The sequence below is a fragment of the Gallus gallus genome, chromosome 5 (assembly GCF_016699485.2).
Source record: "Gallus gallus isolate bGalGal1 chromosome 5, bGalGal1.mat.broiler.GRCg7b, whole genome shotgun sequence".
In the NCBI taxonomy this organism is placed as follows: Eukaryota; Metazoa; Chordata; class Aves; order Galliformes; family Phasianidae; genus Gallus; species Gallus gallus.
Window position 1 is genome coordinate 4,843,806 of NC_052536.1, and position 26,330 is coordinate 4,870,135.

Sequence of the window (26,330 nt, forward strand, 5' to 3'; positions counted from 1 at the left end):
GCAATTCAACATGTAGAGAAAACAAGACAGGACCTCCTTAGAACAACAGTGGACACTAATTTTCTTCTTGCATATGGCTGGCTCAGGAATTGAATGAAATCAAAACTGCCTCAAGATCATATTATTATAACTTTACAAGCAAAAGAGAACAATGCCTGTAACTGATCTGAAATAGCACTCAAAGCACCTGCTGCCTTGTACTTCGTGCTACGTGTGTGTTAAATGCTACCATACCAATCTATGAGAACAGCAGATATAAACATCTAATATAATGGAACTTCCTTCCCTAGTACACATTAAGATGCTCTTTCAGTTAATCCACAAGCACAGAACAGATATTGAGTCCATAATTTTTTAAGTGTGTTCAGCAGGCAGAACAGAGAGATGACAACTTTTTCCCCTCATTTCATGCAGATGGCCACATGCAGCATACTTACGCACAAAAAAATGCTGCCATTGTTTCAGAGTGGTTAACAGCTAAGTTTGATACTATTCTGCAGGGCAATGCAACAAAGCAGCTTCGTGCATTTTCAGCAGGAATCATTCCTGTTGTGGTTTAAGTAATCAAGAGCAAATAAAGTTTGAATTCAGACTTACCATGGGGCACCGTATATCCGGAATCCTTTAACTGTTACTTCTGAATCTTGTAAGTAAATACTATTTGTCAGGAGTGACTGAACATTGTCAAAGTCCTCTGGTTTCAATTTGGACACAGAAGGAAAGCGGTAGTAATCTTGTTTAACAAGGTCTGCCATGAATTCCTTATCAAATGTCAGTTCATGATTCCCAGCAATCACTATTTTATATTCATAGGGCAGGTTTCCTGAAATAACAAAAAAAGAGGACTTAATTAGCACATTCTTCTCCCACACCCCATTGCCAGCACAATAAGTAGACAGCTAGCAGTGACAGAATGAAATACCCAAAATCCGCGTGCATCTCCATTTTGAGCAGAAGTTATTAATACCGCCTGTCTTCCATTGAATTGAACTGTTTTGAAATGTAAAATAATACCACAAAGAAACATCCTAATAAAAAGTGTGCATTTTACAGATTCTGTCTCATTGTGACTTGCCAAAAATCACATGCAAGTTTGCATCAAAGCTAAAGTAGACTAACATCCCCCCCTACCCCCCATCTTCACTGTAGGCCTTGTTTTGTCTTTTAACACATCTTTTATGTTGGTGCATATTCCTAACAATCATTTAGAAAATCATTTCTTTTGTTCTACAAAGGTAGTAAACACTTTACAAGCAGATGGATTCAACATATGATTATATATTCACTTTCTGTAGTGCTCACGGGCCTTTTGTTATTTACACAAACCATGAAAGCAACAACTGACACACCATAATTGTTAGTACTGTTAGCCCAGATACTCATATATGTGTGTGTATATGTATATATATACATACACACACGCACATCTAGATGTTAACATCCACTAATTTGGAAGTAAAACAAAGGTCCTCAAAACGTATGTGGAAGTTCACACGTACATCTTCCTGCTCTGGAACTTCCAACACCTGCCTCAGAGGAACAAGGAACTGGATGTTATGTATTTCTCTTGAATACTCTTCCCCTATTAATGAGCATTTGCTCTTTCACAGCTTTGACAGTTTAAACACTGTGTTTCAAGCAGCTTCTGAAAGTGCTTTTTCTTCTTTTAAAACCAAGTTTTTAACAGTACCTGTAAGCACCTATATAGCAATATTAACTTTGCGCTAAGAAAGGCACACAGAAAACTAGTCAAAACTCTCTGCTTTTCAGTATTTACACAGGAATTATGCAAGAAACATAAGCATCATCTTCACAAAATCAGCTAATTCTGGATAGAATAACTAAAAGTTACAAATCCGTTGAAAAAAGAACACCACACATTTTCATAGATTTCAAGACTGAACACAGTGCAGGTCATATACAGTCATAACTCTACACTTCTACATTGGACTAAAAGCTGGGAGAGCATTTAATAAATGCTCCTCTACCTTCTTCCCTTCCCCATCTCTGCTACACGCATCTCTGTAATTCATTTTTATTGAAACACTAGAAGTGGCAAGTACCTACAGTTCCTGCTCTCTGACACTCCTGGGCACAAGGTAGAATTCCTACTTTCTCTTCTCAGGATACACAGAAGACACAACTGGCATGCAATGTGATAGCTGCATCATAGCTGCCAGTCCCCCCACAACACGCAAAATGTGATTACATTCTCAGAAAGGTAGGATGGGTATATTAGATTCAAGTTTCTGCCACGTTATCAACATTTGCCAGCAGAGAAAACTTCTCATCTTACTATATAAATGTCCAGATTTTACACTTTTTCCCAGTTTATTTTGATAAGAGATTTGAAAATTGGTACATTTTCCTGATATCATGTTCAATTAAATCTGGGACACTGTATTTGAAGCCAGTGCTTTCTATCTTGCCATGTTAAAAAGAGGGCTTACTTTGAAGACATAGGACACAAAAAGAAAGACCAGTTGTGAAATCAGTGATTACTGAAAGGTGCAAATGTAACATTTTGCACGTTATATAAACATTTTGCATGTTATATAATTCAGCAGGGAAAATTTAACAGTAATTACTGTAGTTAATGTCCAAAAAGCCATTCATTTTACTGAATGTGGCCCCGCTCAGTCAGTTTGTGAGTGCCAGCAATGGAAGAGGAGCCTCAGGTTTTGTGCCAGGTAAAAGCAGGTAGCTCAGGACAGAGCTGTACCGATGAACCCTATGGATCAACAGCACGGCCTGAGAAAGATGGTCCTTGAGGAGAAATCCCAAATGTGACCAAAATGTCCCAAATGATCAAAATGTGTCAGTGTCTGCCCGTAAGCTCCAGCTCTGCTGTAGTTCATATACAGTGAAAAGCACAAACACCTGAAGAGCAAGCAGTGCTGGCTGGAGATGTGTTTGCTGCAGGTCCAAGCCCCCATGCAGAGGCAAGACAAGATGTGTTTCTCTCCATAGCTATACATACTTTGTTATTTACCACAGGATGGGCACAAAGTTTTGACCTGGCTCCCTTGCTCTGTTCCCTGACTGTTTAAAACACCATTTTGCTCTTTTTCTGGAGAGGCAGCCACTGGAGCTGGCTCAAGGGAGAGAGATAGGAAACACAACTCATAAAAACACAAATGTATCAAATGCCAGGCCCAAGCAAAGGAGAGAAGCCAGAGGAAGTCTCACCCATTTCTTTCCTCTTCCCAGAGGAAAGACTATCTAGTACTAATCACAGTAATAAATTACCTGCAATTGGATTAGCTATCTGTTCATCGCATTTAGGCTTTCCCTTCCCAAAAGACCCCGGTGGTGGTGCACAACATTCATCGTCTCTGATACAATTTACAAAATAGTTTGGCATTTTTTCCTTTGACAGTTCTGCCCTTTGTCTATAGTCTGCTGACCTTTTGTGCTTTATACAGGAGCATGAACAGTTACACACAAAATCTCCTACTCCGTGGTATTTTAGTTTCCGTCTTGACTAGATTAATCTCTGCATTACTACTTCCACGTTGTTTGATAAGAGAGCCACTCCAGCACAGCACACAGACTGAAAGCTATTCTCTGACTTTTCTTCACTGCATTTCTGTCAGCTGCACTTGGTACTTGTTATTTTCCCAACAATTATATTTTCCATCATATATCAGTAATATTATTCATCCCAAATTATACTGTGAATCTAGAAAAGATAAGTATTGCTTTTCAAGCTAGGAAAAAGAGTTTATGTGTTTGATGGGATAAACTCTTCAGAAACCTCAATTATCACCTTCCCAAGAAATATATAAATTTAAATTAAAAATACTTACCTGTTTTCCAGGAGAAATCAAAAGGCTACTAAAAATGATTAAAGCACTGTGTCTTCTAAGTCATCACTTATACTGGAGTACCTGAAATCTTAAGGTTTACACTAGTGCACACGCGTGTGGGTATCTTCTGATATGTGTTTATGCCTTTGTTCTCATTCTGGTGTCACTAAGCTTCTTTGCCAACACAAGGATTTGGTAGGTGCAGAGCACAGTCCATCAGGAAACAAAACAATCAAGATGAAAACTGATGTAGTAAGTAAGGAATGAGGCTTTGCAGGCTTCTAAGGCAGAACAGGACTTCCTTCACTGGTAGCAACCATGGATACTACTTTAAAGTGGCAGATGGAAAAGAGATTGAATTTAAATACATAATTAGGGGGAGGAAAGTTGTTTTTTTTTTTTTTTTTAACTTACCTAAGTAGCTGGGTTTTTTTGTTTGTTTGTAAGTTCACCTTAAATACTTTGATCCTAAGAACCCTTCATCTGTTGAACAACCATTTCTATTTTAACAACATGCTTCATACAAGTCCAGCTTATTCATACAACCCAAGTTCTGCCAAACTGCCAGACATGAAAAGGACTATGACTGGCAATAAATGTTAACTCAGAATCTCTATGAGAACTATTATTATTATTATTATTATTATTACTAATGTTACCTACAAAACACTGTTTTGTATGTAATGTGATACTAATTATCTACATAGTGGTAGAAGCCTGTATTTACTACAAAAATACTTTTGATGTGAAGCTCTGAATATCCATACACATGCATTAGCTATTCAAACCACACAACACTTCTATGAAAGGCACAACACTTCCACCAAAGGTTAAGTGCTTTCATGTCCATTTCACAGACTCATAGACCCTTTGGCCATATGCTAAGAACTGGGCTTAGAAACCTTGAAGTACAAATCTTAGTCCCTTCAAAAAGAAGAAAAATCTCTACAAGTGAGATGCCTGCGCAAGTCAATCCCCTCCAATTCAGTGCACCATACATGCTACAAAGGCATAACTGGCCATGAAACCTATAAGCAACCGTATACACCTCCAGAGATAAACACAGAATGAGCAGATTCTGTGCTGTTCCTATGGACTTCCAGTGACTGCAGCAGCTCAGGGTGCCATCCTTTGTGCAGCTGTGGCTGGACAAGTGCGCGAGGGCAGCCAGCAAATGTCACTAAACAGAATGCAGTGCTTTTCAGCAGCACCATAACTCCCCACAGAGGTTTCTCAGGGGAAGCCCACTGAATCTCCAGGCAATAACTACTTTCTTCTCAGCATTTACAGTACAACCACAACACACAAATTCCTTCCAGCATTTTAAAAGAGCATTTGAAAGGCTCCAATTAATCCTTCAGCAGCAACAAATGTAATACAAGTACAGTTAGACAGACTTGAGCTTTCACATGAAACACTAGATTTCTCTCACCACTAAGGGTAACAGTCCACTCACTGTAGGTAAAGGGATTCAAAACTGGGTAAGAAAAACAAGCATTTTTTCTACGGTGAGATGGATTGTAAAAATTTTCTGGCTGTTTTGAAGAAACAGCCTGCACAGAAAGTCCTCAGTGGAAAAGCTAATACTGACACCAACTGATACGTGGATTGAAAGCTTAACTCATGTATGTCAATGCATCTTCCCCTTGTATCTGTAGAAGTTTAAAGACTGAAATAAATAAAAAAGTGGAAAAATTATAAAACATGCACAAAAATAGAACAAGCTTCTAAAGAAGTAGAAAGAGGTAAAGTACAAGAGCTCACAAAATCTTCGCGATGAAAATATTCCACCAGCTTTTAAAATTGCATCAGTTCAGATGCTTCTTTTTTTTTTTTTTCCACTCCAAAAGAACATTTGGAGAAGGAAAACTAAGGCAAAACACACATAGGCAATACAGCAAGGCAAGTCAATGAATGAAAGTTTAACTGTTTTGCCTTTTTGCAAGGAAAACAGACCACAGCACAGGGAGAAGCAAAGGCTGAGACCCTTGAGTTCCTGTGATAAATCTAAAGCTTGCACATTAAAGCTCCCCTTTGTTGAAAATGCTGTTAGACACAACAAAACAGAAATGTTACGTAAGTGCAAGCTCTGCCTCTGACCTTTCACTCTGTAACCGTCAGGCTTCATTAATTTTCACAAGGCCTGACAGCTCTAGCGTTAATACTCACACTTGCTGATCGAGCCACACAGCAGGTTCAGACTGCTACCTTCTCCTCTGAAACTCATGCATTAGGATTTCTTCCATGCTGGCAATGGAAAACCAAGTCTAAGAAACATTAAACACAAAAAACTACGTTACAATAATGCCAAGGTTGAGTCATAAACCCATGAAAGCAAGGAAGTATGGAGTGAATGTTGCCTCAGCACCTAGAACTCAGCTGCACAAAGCCAAGATATTGCAGCCTGTAAGGTCCTCTCTGAGTGACCACAGGTACAGGTGCTGCTTAGCCTATGTGGTTACTTCCAAGCTGTCTGACACTGCAGAATCAGCAAACCTCATACCAAGTGCTTCCACTTGTTCTCTCTCCAAGCTAGGCAAACGAAGTGAATTTGTCACAACACTAGGCTGCAACATCACCAAGTGCAGCACAAACCCTGAACCAGGGCCATATATACGCTGCCAAACCTAGTTAGCTATGGTCTGATTGAATCAAACTATGACATGGGGAACAGTTCCTTGCTTTTATGTATTTATGTCTCAACCGTAACATTATTCTAATGTAACTGTTTGTGATTAATATCATTCTCTTCTCTTCAACAGACAAATAGTACTATTACATAAACAGCAACCTTCTGTTTCACTTGAATGTTGCACGGCTTCTTTAGCACGATTATGGCATTACATAGTTGTTTTTGTTGGTTCTTCTTAATCTCAAAGTAATTTTGAATTCCACTGGAGTATTGTTACTGAAACTTCTTTTCTTGAAACAGAAGGCTTCACTACTAGTTTTAGCCATTAATACATGGCAATTATTTGTTTTGAAACAGAACCTGGAAGCTTTGTTTAGTCTAAGCTCAAAGAAAGAAATCCTTGGGATTTTGCAGCTCACAGCACTGCCAACTGTAGGTGTAAAAAGTCCTCAAAATTGACTTAAAAAATATGAAATTTGGAACATCAGTAGCACAAATTTCTCTGCTTGCAAGCCCGTGGTAAGGCTTTCTTTTCAGGCTTGTAATTATGCAACCTAAAAGATGAGCCTTTCAAAAATACAAATAAATAAAATCACGTAACTTAAAATCAAAAAACCTGACAGCTGTGAAGTTTCCCTCTAAATTTAGCAAATTCTGAGAACAGCATCCTCACTGCAAACCGCGCACCTTATTTTGCCCTTTCATCATTAAAAATGATTCTTGCAGAAATGGTAGCTCCTCCTACTGTTCCGTTTCCCATAAACAAAGCAATATGTAAAGGGCTAGCGTCACTGCTCTGGGGCTATGTGCACACTTTTAAAGAGGTCCTTTAAGTGAAACAGAGTTCACGTGGGGCAACGTACAGGGTTTTCAGACAAAAACTTCTTCAGTCATGTTAATTTGAAGGGTGTTCCTTTCAATAGAATTACCTCATATTCACACTTACATGAAATCTGCATCTAACTGCCTGTAGTTTCAGGTCTATCAAGTATGTAGCTGCACAGAAATTTTACCTATGTTTTGTCCAACAGGTCTTGACAGTTCCTCCTGTGACCATGAGCATCAATGCACTAAGAAGTACCGCATCGGGGCTCACAGAACTACTTGTCCTTTCACTGTGAGCTCAGCTTGGTTTCAGACGGCTTTCCTTTTGAGCTCTGAGTATCAAAGCTGAGAACAGAACCAAATGCTGCCTTCTCAGTACCAGTGGGGCTACAGAGAAATGTTCTTATTGAACACAATCAAGGCAAAATTGAAAAGGAACACTTTTGATTGCTATTGTATTAGGCTAAAATATAGAAACGATACCTAATACTATCTAAATCTAATAAGAAAAAGCCATCTCTATTTCAAAAATTTCAAAGCATTCTCCATAAACGCATCACAGATCAATTTACATGGTACTTTTGCCAATAAGCAAAACGAAATCACAAGTTCCAATTGGCTTAACTCATATTGGAAAGTGAGAAAGCAAATGCCGGAAAATGCAATTACTGCAAACAAACTCCATTTTCTTCATTCAGGAGGGAATTCCAGGGAACATTTTATTGCCATCAAATAATATTTCTAAAGGCATCAATACCCAATTCTATTTTCTTTTCAAAGTCCCCCCACGCTATATAACCTAATCCTCTATAAGGAAACTAACCAGATTTTGAAATAATATGTTGGTAGTTGATATTACGAACCTTGAGCGCACACATATTGTATCAATTTAAATGATTTTTCTCTGTGAATCTTAAGAATATCAAAACCAGCAGTCTCTGTCTGACACAAACGGTTCTGGACCTACTTCTCACAATCTACCCTTTGTTTCTGTAATTTACAATTCCAATTAAGTCTTTTTTAATATATAAAATAAATGAATAAAAGTCATCCACAAGGAGGTCAGCTTGAGAACAATTATACAGCAAGTAATTAAGCTAATTGTAATTATCACAGACAATGGCTTGGTATTTTCACATACTTATATTTTCACACCATCAAAGGCCAGAGACTGCTAAAGGCATGGTTTTCTACACAAAATAAGATCGTTACTTAAGAAAGAAAAAGCTCTGGACATCAACTGCTCAAAGAAAACTTGTCACAAATCAATGATAACTACAAACACAGGAGCCAGACCTAAACCTTGATCCAAATTGTTCTGCCTTCACCAGGGAGCTCTGTGTGAATAGCAAGATCGAGAAATGGATGTATGCCAAAATATTTCCAATGCCTACCTAATAACCTTAAAATAAATACATATATAAATGAGGAACTGTGAGAAACATTCTCCTGTTTCTCACCTCTGTGAATGCGTTCCTGTTATCTGTATTCTCATCCTTAAAGAAAAGGCACAGTCTATGTGGCTTACACAAAACATAAGCAGGCACTTCCCTCTGCCTCGCAGCCTGGGAAGAGTCACCACTAAGTCCCGAAAATTGCTCCAAACGCCTCTTCAAATAGGTAAGTGAAACATTTGATAAACTATTTTAATTTTCTTTCTGGAATAAGGTATCTTTTACATACCTTCTCCATTTTTGTTGTGGAATTGAAATCTTTCCTATCAAAACAATGATTTTTGAGTATAGTGCTGATAAACTGCAAAAAATCCTCGGGCTCAGATCTGACCACCAAACGTTAATGTAATGTGCACAGATACCAATAATGGCACGGAAAAACTAATAAGCGGGAGCAGCAAGAATTATCACAAGTAAAATAAACTGAAAGGGAAAAGAGAAATAAGATAACATCCTTTTAAAATATCTTGAAGGTTTTAAAAGCATGGACTGCTGTCTAAAAGCAGGACATCAGCTTTATAGCAATTCTGAAAGTGTAACATTTTCTGATGTGCTAAAGCAATTAGCTGCTTTGGAAGTTTTATTCTGTGCTCATTTGTTGTGATTTTACTTGCAAACGAACAGCATAGGAAGCAAGTCTGATTTTCAGGGATATTTTTTAAACAGGTTTTTGGATGGCGATGCTGATGTTGGCTGGGAATTGCTTCTTCCTCTTTTGAGTCAGAAGAGGAGAAAATCTAAAACCTGAACTAAACTCCATTTCTAGAAGGAGACCAATACACATCTGACAGCACCATATACTGTATTTCAGAATTACCTTCACAGTCCCTCCCTGACATTTTTTACAGAGGATAAGAAACAAAGACAAAGTACCAGGAGAACGCAAACAAATTACAGACAACTAATAATACACAGGCAGGTCTCTGTGAACCTCCACCACCGTCTGAATTCCATGTCGGAATTTATTATTCTAAATAAACCTAAACATTCCATTACAGTCTTTCAAGATGAACTTGGATACCAGGGATCTCCTGAGTCCTTTAAGGAAATTCCTTTTAATAACCCAGCCCGTATAGAGACTTCTTAGCTACTAAAGGACACAACCAAATCACTCCAGCTGTATCATCTTATTACAAGGAACTGAATCTCTTACATACAGGCTTTTTTCCCTAGCCATCTACAGTTGCCTGAGCAGAATAGCACATAGTCTCAGGTATTTTCCTTAACATATACTAAGCCCAAATACTAAAAGACAAAGAAGGAAACTCTAAGTCTGAAAGCAATAACCATGGAAATCAGAGCCAGTGAGTTCTGATTTCCAAATCTCACCTCTGCGACTATTTTTGCCACCTCCTCTCTTCCTCAGGCTTTGCAGAATTTCCATTACCAAACTATTTATGTTACAGCATCCCAGGACCATGTGGAAGAAAGTCTAGACAAAAGTCTTCTAGAAATCCAATGTGCTGCTTGTCAGCTCTCAGCAGACAAACCAGTGTGCTGAAGTACCTCCTAGTCATCCTCACAAAGCAAAATAAACAAAACAGATGAATGGGAAATACCATATAAAATATAACTCCATTCTGCAATATAAGTTCACGTGCTTTCTTTGTAACAGAACTGAGGTAAAACTTGCCTCTTCTATTCTTGCTGCTACAAATCCGTTGGCCCTCTGCTGCAGCCATCTTTGCTTTTTATTAAAACAAGGGTAACAGTGCCTAACCTACTGAGGTAATAAAATGCCTTTAAAACAAGTTAAAGGGGTGCATATGATTCATACTACTTCTGTCTGCGCACTTGAATTTATAGTAATGGTTTTGTGAGGTGCTGCAAAACCTCTGTGATGCAGCATCAGTAGTTTCCTTTTGTGTAAAGAAACACACCAAAAATTCTGGTAGGTGAACAAATGTTCCTCTGCAATTAAATGTTATCATTAACCACTGGAATATGCAGCATTCCTAATTTTTCATCTACTTTGCTTTCTTGAGAGTCTCTCTTGACTTAACTATCTTAGACCCCATTTCTAAACTAAAAAAAAATGAAAAAACATGCCCTAAAGGCACAATACACAGACCTTAACTTTTGCTGGATAAAGAGGAGACCATAGTCACAGCTGGTCATTAAGACAAAGCACGAACAGAACAGCTATTTCAGTCACTTACACAAAGGTAACAATTTATGTCTTATTTATACTCCTTTCTGCTAAGGTTTTGCCCTTTCACCTCAAAGGCAACCATCATTGTTTTTACAGCTGGCTTGACGGAAACATTTGTTTATGAATGGCTATATTGCTTCCACTATAACTGTACGTACATCCTCTCCAGGAACTCAGTCAGTTGCCAGCCCACATTTTAGCATGCATAACCAGAGCCGTCTGTCACCAAAGCCGCGGCTCTTCCTGCCCTCTGCCCCAGCACTGACTAGCAGAGCTGCCCAGATGAGGCGCCCAGCGCAGCACCCCCTGAGCTGTCCCCACTTGCTCAGTCCCTCCCTGCTCTCCCTGTCTAGCCAATGCTGTGGGGCTATAATTTACAGCAAGACAACTGCATGTGGGGAATGCCTTCCCCCATGGTAAACCCTACATAGCCTAGTGCTCTCCCAGTAATTCCTTCACCAGGGGTTGGGAAGGGCTGCCATCCTGGGACCGTTCCTCAGGAACACAAGTATGGCCAGCCCTGTTTTATTCCTAGCAATCAGCACTGCTTCCAGCAGGGACATGAGAGAGCAGAAGGGAACTCCTCCTGCTAACACTAAGGAGAAATCTCCTGCAGAAGGCAGCAGAAAATTTCAAGGCTGCCCTGTAGCTTTGTCATTCATTCACAGTAGGGACTGCAAACAGCAAATGCTGCTGAGGGAGTGCAGAGATTTAAGGGGAACACATGAGGAAGGGCAGTTCAGAGAAAGTAAGGAAGTGTGGGTGATTTTTTTAGCATGTGCAGCTCTGTTTTAATCTAAAACTCTCAACGTTTCTGTTGGTAGCTGCCCAGAACAATAAAGGGCAGCATGCAGGAGAAAAGGAGCTATTGTACCCTGCCTGCAATATTACAGATTCTGGTTCATTAGAGAAGACATACATAACCCCGGGGCCCTGAAGGTTCACTCATCAAAAGTCACAGGAAATTCAAAAGTACAAATTGTTCCTGAGCTCTCGTTTGTTAATTGTATTAACTTGGGAAGAAATTTGAGCTCTGGAAAAGCAGGTGAATCTTCACTGCTTTATATCCCTATGCACTCATTTGTCTCTCTTCTTTGGAACCGCCATCCCTCCCCCTGTTTGATGTTATTTTGCTCTCTTCTGTGTTGGTCTTGCATCTCCTTGCCTCTCTCCTTGCAGTGTCATCCCCTGTTGTGCTGCTTTGTTCCTCCTCTACTAAATGCGCTGTCAGTAGAAAGTGAGGCTCTTGAAGCTGTCACCTCACAGCTGGCATGCTGGAGAACAGAGACTGGTCTAGCTCAAGGAAGCAAGGCACTGCTGCGGCCTGCACCTCTCTATGTGAGCTGGGGCATGGGGAAGCTCTGTGCCCAAGGTTGTGCATGGAGGGCCCACATCTGAGTAGGCCATGCGTAGGCCTAGCGCTGACATCAGCCCTGACATGGGGTGCTGATGAGTACCCACAGGAAAATGGTTGCTCCCAGCTGCGCCAGGGGAGCTGACAGAAGCAGCCCATGCGTCTTACAGCCATCCCACAGAGACAGCTGCTCAGGACAAGAGCAAATTTTCCCCCTGCCATGCTCAGGGTGACAAACAGGACAAAGAAAATACAAATTCCTTCTCCAATAAAAGTTCCGAAAGGGGAGTTCTCCTTCCCTTTCTCTCCCTACAGTCATATCAGACTGCCCACGAGCATAGCGGCCATACTCTGAAATCAGTATGATTTCTCAACATTGCCATCTGAGATTTCAAGCTCTTCTTCTAAGAGACGTTCTGCAGAGGAGAATAGGTGGCATTGCACAGCTTTTTCCTTCAGTCGTAGCACAGCCCTTTTGTGCCACAACTTCAGCATTCCCCATACATAAAATCCATGAAGAATTTGTCAGAGCTCAAATCCTCAGCTTCAGCCCACTGGAACAAGGACTAATTAACAAGCTACACAGGCTGGTTATAGCTAGAAAGAATCAGCCGTCTATTTTTTCTGTAATAAAAAAAGTCAGTAATTCTTGGAACATTTATTAACCCCCCCAGTATAGGCAATTACTGTAAGATAAAGGTCTGCCAGTCTTGCATTAAAGTAAATTGCTGCATGTTGCTTTTCTACTGCGTAGTAATGTCCACAGTACTGTGAGTAAATGCTATCATTTTGGTTTTAAGCTTGAGTCAACCTCTCAATCTAACATTTTTAGCAGATCTTCACTCTCTGTGACTGGCCACAAAAGAGACAAAAAAATCTACAAACCAAAAAAAAAAAAAGCAATATGGCATTTCACTGAGATACTGGTTTTGTAGCTCTGTTTAAGATAATCTCACAGAGTCCTCAATGTGCAAAACTGAAAGGAGGAAGCACAAAAAGCAGAAACCATTCCTGCTGTCTGCTGTGTTCAATAGTCACATACAACATTAAAAAAAGAGAGTGGTGATTAAAAAAACAACAACAACAACAAACACAGGCCTCTGTAATAGACAGGACACTGCCAACCAGCTTTAAATTGAATTACACAGCCTGCTAATCTTTATGATGAAATAAAATTTCTTTGAACACTACACATTATACTAAAATCTGCAGTGCTTTCTGCCCTTAGTCCCAGTCTCTCTTTGCTCAAAGCAACTCCTCCATCCCTGATACCATTGTTCTTTCTAAGCAGGAATGTGATGCTCTGCACACAGAAAGATTTCTTATTTTAATTAGATATAGTTAATATGGTGCACGTGATGTGAGAACCTAAGAGACGAGAGTTTTTGCACTTGGTATATTCTGATGCAAGATTTTATTTCTAAGCGACAAACTGATGGTATACAAAGAATACATACTTGGACTGCTTTCTATTGAAATAATTCCCAGAGCTGATATACAGCTAAAGAATCTGATGACGACACCCATAAAACTTTCTATTTGGATAGTGCTACTTGTTTGATAACGCATCAGTGCAACAACCATACATCTATTTTCTCTTTTACTGTAGATTTGGGAGAAAGAAGGAAGTGAAAGAATTATTTTGATTAGTTTTCACAATGGTGAAAATGCTATTTAAAAGCTAGTCATCCCCTGGACTTTTAATACAGTCCATGGAAACAAATCTGAGAAATGATCAAACAATTATCATCATCATTAACAGTCCTGTCCAAGAATATTGCAATACTCGGTGTGCTGGCTCCCTTCTTTCATTGAAAATTACCAAAAGAATATGTTATATTTGGACACATGAAGAACTAACCAACCTAGAATATTATTCTTCTTAAAACCATATCTAACATGAGCTGTTTTCTAGTGGTGGTTCAATCACACTTCAGGGTTTGGTTTGGCTGCTTGGAGTTGGCAGTACACAGCTTGTATTGAGGATTTTACACCACCTCCAGTAAGTAGGTGACTACAATATAAGAAAAAAAGCTCCGAGTTTCTCTACATGCCATAAATAGATTATAAAAATAGTCTCTTGTGAAATTTCTTTATGAAAAGTTGCCAGGAATAACAAACAAATCAAGAGAGAAGTGATGAGGTATGAATAAACTGATGTGGAATTCTTGCATGAGGAGCAGTGTCAGTCAGTGGAAATCCTTGATGGAAATGAGTAACTAGATAGTGATTTATTTTATCTTTTAAGTTATATCTTAAGGGTTCTGTTTTCCACAAAGTATATAGTATATATCTGACACAGAGCAGAGGATAAATATAAGAAAACAACAGAAATAACAGTCGCACAACAGTAGAAAGAAAAATAAAAGTAGAGTTTTGGGATTTTTTATCCTTATCACTGTAGATAACTACATGAGGAAAACACTATTCAACCAATTTAAAAAAATGCACATGGCCATATTTTTCTGCTATTTTATAAATATAGTAAGATGCAATCTTGAAATTATTTTTGTTTTCCTCTAAATAAATATAAAAAATAAAAATAAATTAATATTAGTATGCCTAAGAAAGGTTTATGCAAAAAAAGCTGAGCACTGATAATTAATTTGTTCAAGACATATGAGGATTTAAAAGTACCAATGAGAATTTAACAGTGACATTAAACACAAGAAGCAACACTGCAATAAAATGTAAATAAAGTCGGGATGACATGCACATCCTGGGAAGCTAAATAAGTAAAGGAAAACTAAAACTTGATTAAGACTCTAGATTCCATTAAATAAACATTTAAAAAAAACGCATCAATATTCTAATGCTCATAATCATAGAATGGCTTAGGTTGGAGGGGACCTTAAAGATCATCTAGTTCCAAACTTTTGTCACATGCAGGGTTGCCATCCACCGGATCAGGGTGCCCAGGGCCTCATCCAACCTGGTCTCAAACACCTCCAGAGATGGAGCATCCATGGCTTTCCAGGCAACCTGTTCCAGCGCCTCACTACCTCTGAGTAAAAAATTTTTCCCTAATACCTAACCTTAATCTCCCCACTTTTACTTTAAAGCCATTCCCCCTTGTCCAGTCACTCTCAGACCATGTAAAAAGTTGGTCCCCCTCCTGCTAGTAACCTCCCTTCAAGCACTAAAAGGCTGCCATGTGGTCTCACTGGAATCTCCTCTTCTTCAAGCTGATCAAGCCCAAATTCCTCAACTTGTCTTCATAGGAAAGGTGCTCCAGCCCTTCAGTTATCTTTGTGGCCTTCCTCTGGACCTGCTCCAACAGCTGCACATCTTTCCAGTACTGGGTGCTCCAGGCCTGGACACAGTACTCCAGATGGAGCCAACAAGGGCAGAACAGAGAGGGACAATCCCCTCCCTCCCCCTGCTGCCACCCCTGTGTTGATGCAGCCCAGGACACTGTTGGTGTTCTGGGTGGCAAGAGCACACTACTGGCTCATGTCCAGCTTTTTTTTCCAATCCCCCAGGTTCTTCTTCTCAGGGCTGCTCTCAATGAGTTATTCTCCCAGTCTATGAGTATATCTGGGATTGCTAAAAAAAACTCTGCATGTATTACCAAGAAGAATCAATAAGAACCTCTGAAGTATACAGCCAACATGGTCTGGCCTTACAAATCACACAGAGCTTGTAAAAGTTGCAGACAGAAAGCAAAATGCCAGCACTGACCTGTTATTAAAATACACATTTCCCATTCCAATGCCTGAAGCCCAGCACAGATCCTCACCAAAGCCACCCACAGAAGACATAACAGTCTTCAAAATTACACTACTAGGTTTTGCAGGGAGTTGCTTCCCTTTCTCCCCGAACAGCTGTGCAAAACCCATGCTTACAGGATTAAAGCTATCTCAGCATTTTCTTTCACTCATAATGAATGCTTTTTTTTTTTTCTAACAGTTAAGAGTTTTGTTCATCAAAGTGGTATTTTATGTTTAGTCACTTAATTATTCATTCTGGCTAAAACAAGTAGAGCAATATAGGGTTCAAAATATGTTCCAGATGGTAAAAACACAAATCAGAAATAAATCATTTTATAAAAATAGGAATACATTTGTTTTTATTGCCATAATTTTACTCTAAATTATGCATAAGCTTCCTTTTGGATCTAAATTAGTGCAGAATACTTTGAGCTAATATCCCTCTGAATTTTGAGAAATGTAGAGCTTACCAGCTTGCCTCAATAAAAAACTTTCATGTCAGATGCTGAGATAACTCGCATCTGAAGTACACTCGTCAGGAGCAAAAGTTCTAAAGGACAAATAGTTGGTCATACCAAAATTATTTTCAGTGCACAGAAGCAAAAGGAACATAGTCACACAAAGCACTAAATGAAATATTTCTTGATAAGAGATCAAGCATAGATAGCATGAGGGAACAATGGAGCCAGACTGAGAAAGAACACATAAGGACTGTAATCGTGAATTTTTAAATGGTGATAAGATCTTGGATGTAGTATATCATTTTGTTACAGCTCTTTGTTTGTTTGTTTCCAGATTAGGTTATATTCTTTTCTAAAGACTATTTTGGCAGGTGCCTAGGTGACAGTTTTGGATATAATTTCCAGTTTCTAAGGCGCTAAATGCACAAATCCAAGAGAAGACTGGAATTAACTGTCCGTCCACACCTCCATACCACATTTCCAGTGCACTTCCTATTTTGTCATTTGTTCTACGTTACAGGCAGCAGTTTCAATCTGAACCAACTATTTTCTATTTTCAAGAACTAAACGCTCATAAATGAGCAGGAGCCACTTAACATCAGTCCAACTAATATAAAAATAAACTTTAAAAGAACCAACAATGCATTTCTGAGGATCACATCCATATATGTATGAAGTAGCAAGAAAAACACCACATTAAAATAGTACAATCAATATTTTCTTTTCACTTTAAGTAACACGATGGAGGAACTAAACAGAAAGGAAAAGCTCAATTTTTATTTTAGCTGTATCAACACAATTTATACCAAAGGCAATAATATACTGCAATTAAAAAAAATAAAATTGTTACAGTCCAGACCCATATTTATTTGTTCACAACACCATTCACACAGTTCCTCAACTCCTGGAGTAATGATCTCCTAGAATAATCAGAAAAATACTGAAACATGCATTCGAAACAAAAAACATAGAAGAAAAAAATCATAAAATAATCAAGCTGTCAAATCCCAGAATAACCCAGAAAAAAACTACTAAATTCATTAAATCTACTAAAATCTATTTTTGAATACATTTGGTAAGAAAAATGCTGGGCACAGAATAATGTCTTAGTTCTCCCTCAGCTCTAACTCTACTGGCAGTAATTTCACCTACTTGGATATATCCATATCCAGGCTGGACAGGGCTCTGAGCAACCTGACCTAGCTGAGGGTGTCTCTTTTCATTGCAGGGGAGCTGGACTAGATGGCCTTTCAAGGCCCTTCCATTCTATGATATCCACCACTACAAAACTTTGCCAGGTTTGTCCAATAATACATCTTATATTAGAAAACTTACATTAAAAACAGTGACTGAAAAAAAAAAAATCAACACAAGCCATATGAAAGAACCATCCTAACAAAAAAAAAAAAAAAAGCAAAAAATGGCTTTTTGAGAAAATGACTGGAATAGTTGCAAGTTACTCACACAAGTAAGGCTGTGCACAATCAGGCCCATGCTAACTGAGCGCCACGTACATATTATCATTCATTAAAGTTACTCCTGCCTGAATTTATCTTTGCTTTCTCCTCATTTCAATTTGAATTACTCAATCACTTTCCATCACACAGGAAAAGTATTATATTATGAAGACATAGCTATAATTAAGACACTCCTGCATTTAATTTCCCATATATGACTGAATGAGAATGGCTGAGGAAAATACCAACAGTGGTAATAATGGTATGTTGAGTACATTCAGTGAGACTTATACTGGGCACAGAATAATGTCTTCATTCTTCCTCGGCACAAAATGTTGTGTTTACTGCAAGGTCAGTTAAGTTCCTATAAGAGATTTTTAATGAAAACAATTATAAATTTAAAATAACTGTGTTTAAAGCATTTAATAGTTACTGAGGTCAAGCGATTACAGCAGTTACAAGACCCGAGGGACGTGTTCACACCAAAACAAAGTGAATAAATTAACTCAGCCATTGTATGCAATCACTAAGTGACCACAGAGGTTATTCAGCATATGAGCCTAGATGACTTTCATGGAAAACCTACAATGAAAATTTATCAGCTGAAGGGAAAAAAGCCTAAGAATCTGTAAAAGCTGCACGATGGGTTGAGAGCTAGAAAGATTAGAAAAGAGGACATAGAAAGCATTCTCTATGATCCAAATGCAGAGACAAGGAATAAGAGCATCCATCCATTTCAGTAACACTCAAGGCTCTGAACATTTTGTTTAGGTGAAATACTTGAAGACTTGCAGAGATGTGTGGGACCAACAAATTTTGAAGTCACAAGGTTAATGGAATTGCCCTCAGTCCTGTGGAACTCTGACACATGTAACAGACAGAAGAAAAACTGATACAAGAATCATTATAATCATCTTTTAATTTTCCCTTGGCTTATCAACTAAGAAAATTACATGACTGACATTGCATCTTAGAGTTATTCCATTAAATAATCCTAGTGGATATGAGTGTTGTTTTACCATAAAGTAAACAAACTAAGCTGTAGAAAGAAGTCAAGCTCTAGTTCTGCTCCCCTCAAGGTAGAAGAGATACAGATGCCTTGACTTCATCACTGCTTTACAACAGGATTGCCAGTGAAGACATCATGTACACAGCAAAAACATATCCATTAATTCATAGCATTTTGATTCCAAACGAGGAGAGGGCAGCACTGGAGCCAATATTCACCACTGCGGTGTGATTCCACGGAGGAATCAATCTGCAGCTTCACTTCATGCTAGAAACCTAATAACCAGTATTGTATATAAGAAAACGTAGGTAGACTCAGTGCTTGTTACAAAAAATAGAAAATTAAACACCAAAAGAGGTTTTCTCTGTACCTGAAACATTAAAACCCGAGGACAAAACCAGCAGGTCCTCCCACAACCATAGCTTCCAGCTAGTTTCAGTGACACCAAGCGCCAAAGAATGCAAAAACTGCTTTCTCAGATAAATACCATGCCGACATCTACAAGAACTATATATGTTAAGAAAGCCCCATGATCAATCATGGAGGCTGGAACAAAATCTATTCAAAGAGTTAAGATTTGTCTGTTGCAAATGTTAAACCAAGGATGTATGTGATAAAATAATGTCATGAAATACCTGTTATACACAAAGGAAATGCCAAGTGGCTGCTTATGCTTTAAGAGTCCCTGCAGAAATCTAGGAACACAATATCAACTTACTTGCTTTGGCTTTCAGCAGTACTGAGTCAGAATTTTCCAACAAAAAACACTTTACATAGGCTCTGTTTGTAACAAAATAATACTTGTGTAATGACCTGATATCCAAAGAACTTTGACAGGGATAGTCTTCAGAGGTCAACACTCTCCAGAAAGCGTTCCTGGAGCTGCCTGATACAAAAGGCATTTGTGACAACTGAACCTCACTGAAGAGCAGTGCTGCCTATCTTCTCCACAAGGACTGGAACTGAGTGTGACCACACCTCCTGACCTCAGGGAAGCTGTGCAGCCTACCACAGCCCTTACACTGCTTTCTCGTCCTCTTCCTTCTTCGCAGTACTTGAACATTTACAGGTCATCACAAATCTGTACATAAGTATATGAGCAACAGAGCATATAAATTGAGGAAGATGATTCCTATTATGTGTTTTCCCTCAACTTATGTACATATCCAACTACTTCTCATACCACTTCTGAATTCCTAGCCTTGTGAGTGCATTCCTAGAAAAAAAACAGTTTTGAGGCCATTAAATCTAGTGCTGCTTTCTAGAAATATGAACAATAAAACCAAATTACAATAATACAGCAGTACACAAAAGCCCCAGTGCTGCATGCACAAACACATAAAAGACAGAAAAGCATTCTTTAAAATTGGGCTAGAGAAACCTGAAGTCAGAGGGAAGACAGAAAGAACAGTACAGAGAATGTGCAAAGGAAGGTGAAAAAGACTGAGACTACAAAAGCTCTTCTATTTAAAAATTACTTTTGTATATCTTAATATCCTTTACTTATTCCTTGAATGGTCAGCCAGTGTTCTCCAATGGAATAAAACGATGCTATTAAAGACATGTAGAGATGAGTTAAAGCATGATGATAAAGCCACGCTTTCGAAGGTTTTTATGCACTGCTGGAAGATCAGCTGGCTTGAGTCACTTTCACCTCTGAGTATTTCTAGCATAATTGGTAACACAGCAGTGCCCAGCGAGCCTACCAGCTGCATTTGCAATAGGAGCACCATGAACAAGAAGTTCTACCTTTCAGACTTCTGCTGTCGCAATCTAATTGACTTTATCTGTAGCTACACAATAGCAAGACACTGTCAGAATACAGCAGAATACAAAACACCTTCTGCCTAAGAGGCACTGAGCATCTGCGTTCAAAGTTAAAACAGCAGTACTCTAGCTCACAGGGCAAATCATGTTACTACCCCCAATAAAATTTTCCTCGTTAAAATTTTGACATCTTGTATCATCAGAAAAAGGACTTTCACTATTTCTGATTATGTTGTAGCTTTCAGTCCTGCTTGAAATTATAGTCAGGCAGGAAGTCAGAGCAAGCAATAGTTTTGGACGTGGACATAAAAGCCCACAGTGTCAACTAAGTGGATGCTGAACGCATTCATATTAGGTGTCACCACTCCCCCAGGGTACACAGAATGTTACACAGTCCTTGCTTGGGAGTGACAGAATCTTTCCCCCAAGATAATGCAGAAATGCAGTGAAGCCCTTATATTTGTCTTAATTAACAGAATCATACCGAGGCTAGAAACAGCAAATCACATGAGGACAAGTGAATCAAAGGTGGAGGGGGGGGGATTTTCATGTGCTCTAATTCAATTAGGAAGCAGTGACTGACACTTGGACAGGAGAGGTTAATTGGGGTCACCAAAATGCAGTAATTCCTTACCTAACCAGTCATTAAACTTCTTAACCTCTGAGGGCAGTCCCAGCTCGGTGAAATCGCCCGTGTGGAGAAGGATGTCCCCATAAGGCATCTGGATGCCATCTGTTCTGGAGTGCGTGTCTGAGATGCAGACAAATCGCGTGTGGCCCGCTGGTTTTGGAGTATCATATGGGATAGGGTCGACCCTAAAGCAGACACAAAGATCTCGTAACAGTTACCAAGGTTAAAAGCCTCACATCTATAATTTCAAATAGCAACACAAATCCAACTATACATCAATATGCATGCACATCCATTTACACACACCATGCTGAAAAAAAATGGCTGTAAAGTAACACTGCCAAAAATCAAGGAGGGACCACATTCCCAAATACTTACCTGGTAAGAAAGGAAAATTCAAAAATATCTAAGATACGACTAGTTTCTGATACCAAAATTAAACACTGGGGGAAAAAAAAGGATTCAGGGACTTAGAATTTTTTTTTTTTCCCCAACATCTGCCTTATAAACAAACAGGTGCACAGGTTTTAAGTAACAAGTCTTGTGGGTGGGACAGCAACAAACTCTCACTTGAGCTGAGCTCAGCGTATGATTTTGTTCAAGAGCATAGGCACTCCCACCAATTCCAGCAAGGATATTTGCTCACACACTCAGCTACAATGCTTTGATGAGGCCTGGAAATTGCAGAATTGAGCCCAGCATCAAGCTCTTGCTCTCACAGAAAATCCTGAGCTCATCTGTCAAAAAAAAAAATCTATAAAGCCAGGAACTGATGTTCCAGGGCACTAAGCAACCACAGATATACCTTTTTTTTTTTTTTTTTTCCAGCAGCCCACGATGTTAAAAATTTAGTGCAAGTGGCTATTTGCAAGCCACACATTTGTTAATGACATCTCACCAGCTACATACAATTGAGCATAGGACTTTTGGTTTCAAGGGTTTGTTGTTGTTGTTGTTTTTTTTTTTTCTTAATTTAAACAGAATAATGAAAAATCTTAGGAAATAGACAAGTGCTTTGTGCATACTTAGTGGTTAGAAGTTCTAATTTGTATTAGAATAACTTAAAATACAAAAGGCAACCTGTCACCTCCTTTCAAATTATTTCTCTGCAGTTACCAAAATTCTACTTGCTCAGCTGAACTCCTCTGGAGATAGCTCAAAGAGTAACATTATAATTCAGCACTGGAATAGCACAGAACCTGGCCTAACACTGAATAAAACCCCACTGCAGCTGTACAGAATTCCAACCCATTCCTCTGATGCGCTACTTTGATCATGGACAGAGCTCAGCTTAATTTTGAGATCTGCAGGAATTATTACGGTCCACTGACATCCCTAGCCATTGCAGCACTGCAAACAAACCAAGCACTTAAAATAATTCTATTCATACACTTATTGGAACAAACTGGCACAACAATGTGCATTCAAAAATTGAAATCTGAAAGTAAAAAAAGAATATTTAACAGAATTGATTAGCTTTGCTCTCCATACTGCATGAAAAACAAGGAAATACAAGCTTCAGAAGTGTTTCTTTATTTTATGTATGTCAGTACACTAAATTACTATTTAGTGCACACTGAACTGTGTGATAACTACTGCTGATGAGGAAGCTCCCTACGTTGAGGAGCTTGCAGTGGCTCAAGAGATCTCCAAGTGGATGTGCATTCATTGGTCTTCAATGAAAAAATGCCCACATGAATGCACTTCCTAACAAGGTCTTACTGAATCTATTTTAGATCTGGCAGAATGCTTACACACAGCTAAAATTCAAGCACATGAGAAAACTGTGTGTGCAGGGAGAGATACTGGTTGGACTGCATTTTCCCAGGTACCATAAATAAGTAGTTCCATTCAAAATGTATTTCCCATGCATGCCTCACGTTTGGTTGCCATTGATCACTGAACTTTTTTTTGTAGAATTCAGGCTTGATAAGATTGTGCTTACTTTTATACAGTTTTTATTTAAAAAAAAAATTACTGTGGACTGGATGGTACGGGAAGGGGCAGTTCAGCAGATAACCCTTTGCTTTTTTGGTACTGCACCTCCCTGTCCTCCCAGAGAACCACATATGATTAGTTAAGTCATATAACCAGTTACCACTACTGAAACACCTCACTGCAAAATGTGAACTAAATCGATGGATTTGTCTTTTCTACAAGAGTTAGAAAATAACAGAATCATTATTACAGAGGAAAACTCACTTATCCGTTGAAATTACACTACTAAGCTGGGCAGAAATAACTATAGGCCACAGCATTTTTGTATTTGGTATCTGCTTTGCTACTCTCTGCAGTTTAGCCCCAAATAAACCCCCTTTTGATCTAGTTCAATTTGAAGCATTTTAGAAATACGTCACACATTAAACACGAGGGTCCCTGAATTGACATTTCCACTCTTCCAAGCATGTTTTCTTCAGATCACACAAAATACGAACACCATCTTTCATCACTGCCACATACCCTGCTCAGACTGTCTCTGCACGAGCCACGATGGGTGCCTCCTGCCTCTGGGGAGTCCAGTTTGTTCATATACAGCAGCTTTGCTTTGCCATTCTCTGCAGTTTATTTCCAAACAACCCCCCCTTTTGCTCTAGGCAATGCCTACTAGAGTATAACACCCAAATCTGGCTTAGAATTTTTCTGTTCATGCAATGACTTACTAACACAAGATTCTATAATTGAAATTCATTAAGTTCCTGACCCTTCTTTCATTTCTTTGCATACACTAGGATGTTGCCAAGTAACCTTTTTTTTTCTTTTTTTTTTCTTTTTCTTTTTTTTTTTTTTTTTTACATCTTAGTTTAATTTCTCCTCTTATTCAGTAGTGCTTGCCCACTAAGCACTGGAAAGTGAGATACTGAAGGTTATTGTGTTCAGCCCATCAATTTATCTTACTAAAAACAGTCCTTCAAAAGAAACTTAATAAAAGCAGTGTTATTGCCAGTCCTAAAGGCTCAAGTTTGCTTTTCATCTGCAGGTACTGTATAGGAGACACTAGTGGAAGATTTGTCTTTATCACTGCATCTTCAGAGGACTGGCCTCTGAATTTGTGAGACCACCTACCACAGCATGCGCAGCACTGTGCTGTCACCGCTTCTGGCAGCACACAGCTCACCTGGCTGTGAGTATCATCTGTTCTCGTGGGGTCTGCTCACCTCAGGTCACAGCCACGGGGAATACAGCCTGGCATCTCTAAAAGCTCTGTAACTGTTATGCGCCCGATCCTCCCTGCTATCCAACAGGAAACAAAATAATCATTTCACCTCTGCCCACAACCAGTCTCTACTAAATCAGCACACACACCTCTAGTAATTTAAAATGATTAAAACAACAGCCAGGAAGTGAAAAGCAACCTAATAAAATATTGAGAAGTATCAAAATGAATGAGGGAGTGCAAGAGCCCTGTGGTGCCCTGTGTCCCACCAGCTCTATGCCAGCAGCCTGCCACCAGTGCTGCCTGGGCCGCTGCCACCGCCGCGAACACATGTAGGTTTGCGCTGCTCTCCTCCAGCACACGGCAAATTTTACCACTGTTTCACTTTCTAAAAGCAGGTAATGACAGGAAGTTAAATAATTAAACAATAACCCTCAATGCTGAAGTTATCGAGGAGACTGTAATGGCAAGACAGGAGGGCTGAATTCCAGAACTCATAGAGAAGGAAAACACTGGGTCTTTCACATGCATGAAGGGAAAGGTCATGATTTTTAGGACGTCAAGCTATAGAATAAATGCATTAGCTGTGTATTTCAGCTCAGCCTTACACTAGTTACTTAAAATGACTAGTTACTCCTATAAATCAGAAGCATTAGCAAGTACCTCAGGGACAGCGAGGGCAGTACAGCCCTCCAGGAGATATCGCCGCAGGGAGAATTACGCCAGGAACCTGTTTTCAAAGAAAACTTAGCAAAGACACCAGCACCATTTCTCTGAAAAAGAGACAAGTTTTGATTCCAAAGCATAATTCTGCATGGATGACTTCAAAAGCCAACACCACCAGGCTCTGGTTTGGCTCTCCGGTCCCCTGGAAGGCCTGTGCCTCAGAGCTGAACCCATGGCCTCTTTGCTTTCCCGCTCTCTTGGGGTTTGAGGTATGCAGGCCCCAAATCCCTCCTACGGAACAATTCCCAAGAATCTAATTCATCCATGGAGATGAAATAGAAGCCTTAAACATTAAGCCAGGAAGAATTTCTAGTTCCTAAATCACAATAAATCATTCAGATGAATGCAGCACCTATATTGGATAAAACATTCACAGATGCACAGAAACCCCCCTCCTCAGAGCCTCACAGTTCAACCCAGCAGCGCTATTGCTTACAGCCCACTCTGTGCTGACCGGTTGCCACTGGCTTTGCTGCAGGTGAACAAATCAGAGGCCACTGCAGAGGACCATGTAATTCCACACTTTCCCAGGCTTACCAGACAGATAAATAAACAGTGATGTACGTGCCCACGTCCTTCCCAGATTTTGTCACATCGCATGCTTTCTATGAAGAACAGGCTTCAGACAAATATTTTCAAGTCATATTACTACAACTATTTTATAACATTGTTTAGAGAATGAGTAAATTCCTCAATATTTAAAACCGATCTTCTGATTTTGAAAGGGAAGGATGGAAACTTTGATGAAGGGAAAGGTGGATTGCCTGACTGTATCCTCCAGTGCAAGGAAAGGCGACAACTTCTTACAGTTCAGTGCATCATATGCACATCCTGGCACCTCCAGCCAGAAACATATGTATATACATACACAGAACTGATTTTGTGATACAACACATGCTGTATGAAACATAGCTAAATACTCATTTCCTCTCAATAAACACAATGAATGTCAAAATACAGTATTGCGTTACTTGGCCGCTGTCAGTCATTCATTGTTTAAATTATATGTATGAGTTAGCTTGAATCCATCTCCCAGTATGGTCAAACACCAAGAAAACATCTGGTTTCTCCTCTGACTAAAAGGAACGAGATGCAAAAACCTTTCAACATTCTCATGGGTGAGTCTTATTTGTACAAGCACACAAATCTAAGAGCGGACGGACTGCCACAAACCAGTTTAAAAGCTACA

General features: G+C 39.2%; 1 protein-coding gene across 9 annotated transcripts in view; it reads right to left on the reverse strand.

Annotated features, from left to right (window-relative positions):
- MPPED2 (metallophosphoesterase domain containing 2) overlaps positions 1–26,330 on the reverse strand; it is a 181,726-nt gene that overhangs the window by 44,007 nt on the left and 111,389 nt on the right. For all 9 annotated transcript variants that reach the window (XM_046941551.1, XM_040700757.2, XM_046941552.1 and 6 more), the window contains 2 exons: positions 21,265–21,446; positions 598–823 (listed from right to left, as the gene is read on the reverse strand). In XM_046941551.1, coding sequence (XP_046797507.1) covers positions 598–823; positions 21,265–21,446 — 408 coding nt within the window. The remainder of the gene's footprint in view (positions 1–597; positions 824–21,264; positions 21,447–26,330) is intronic.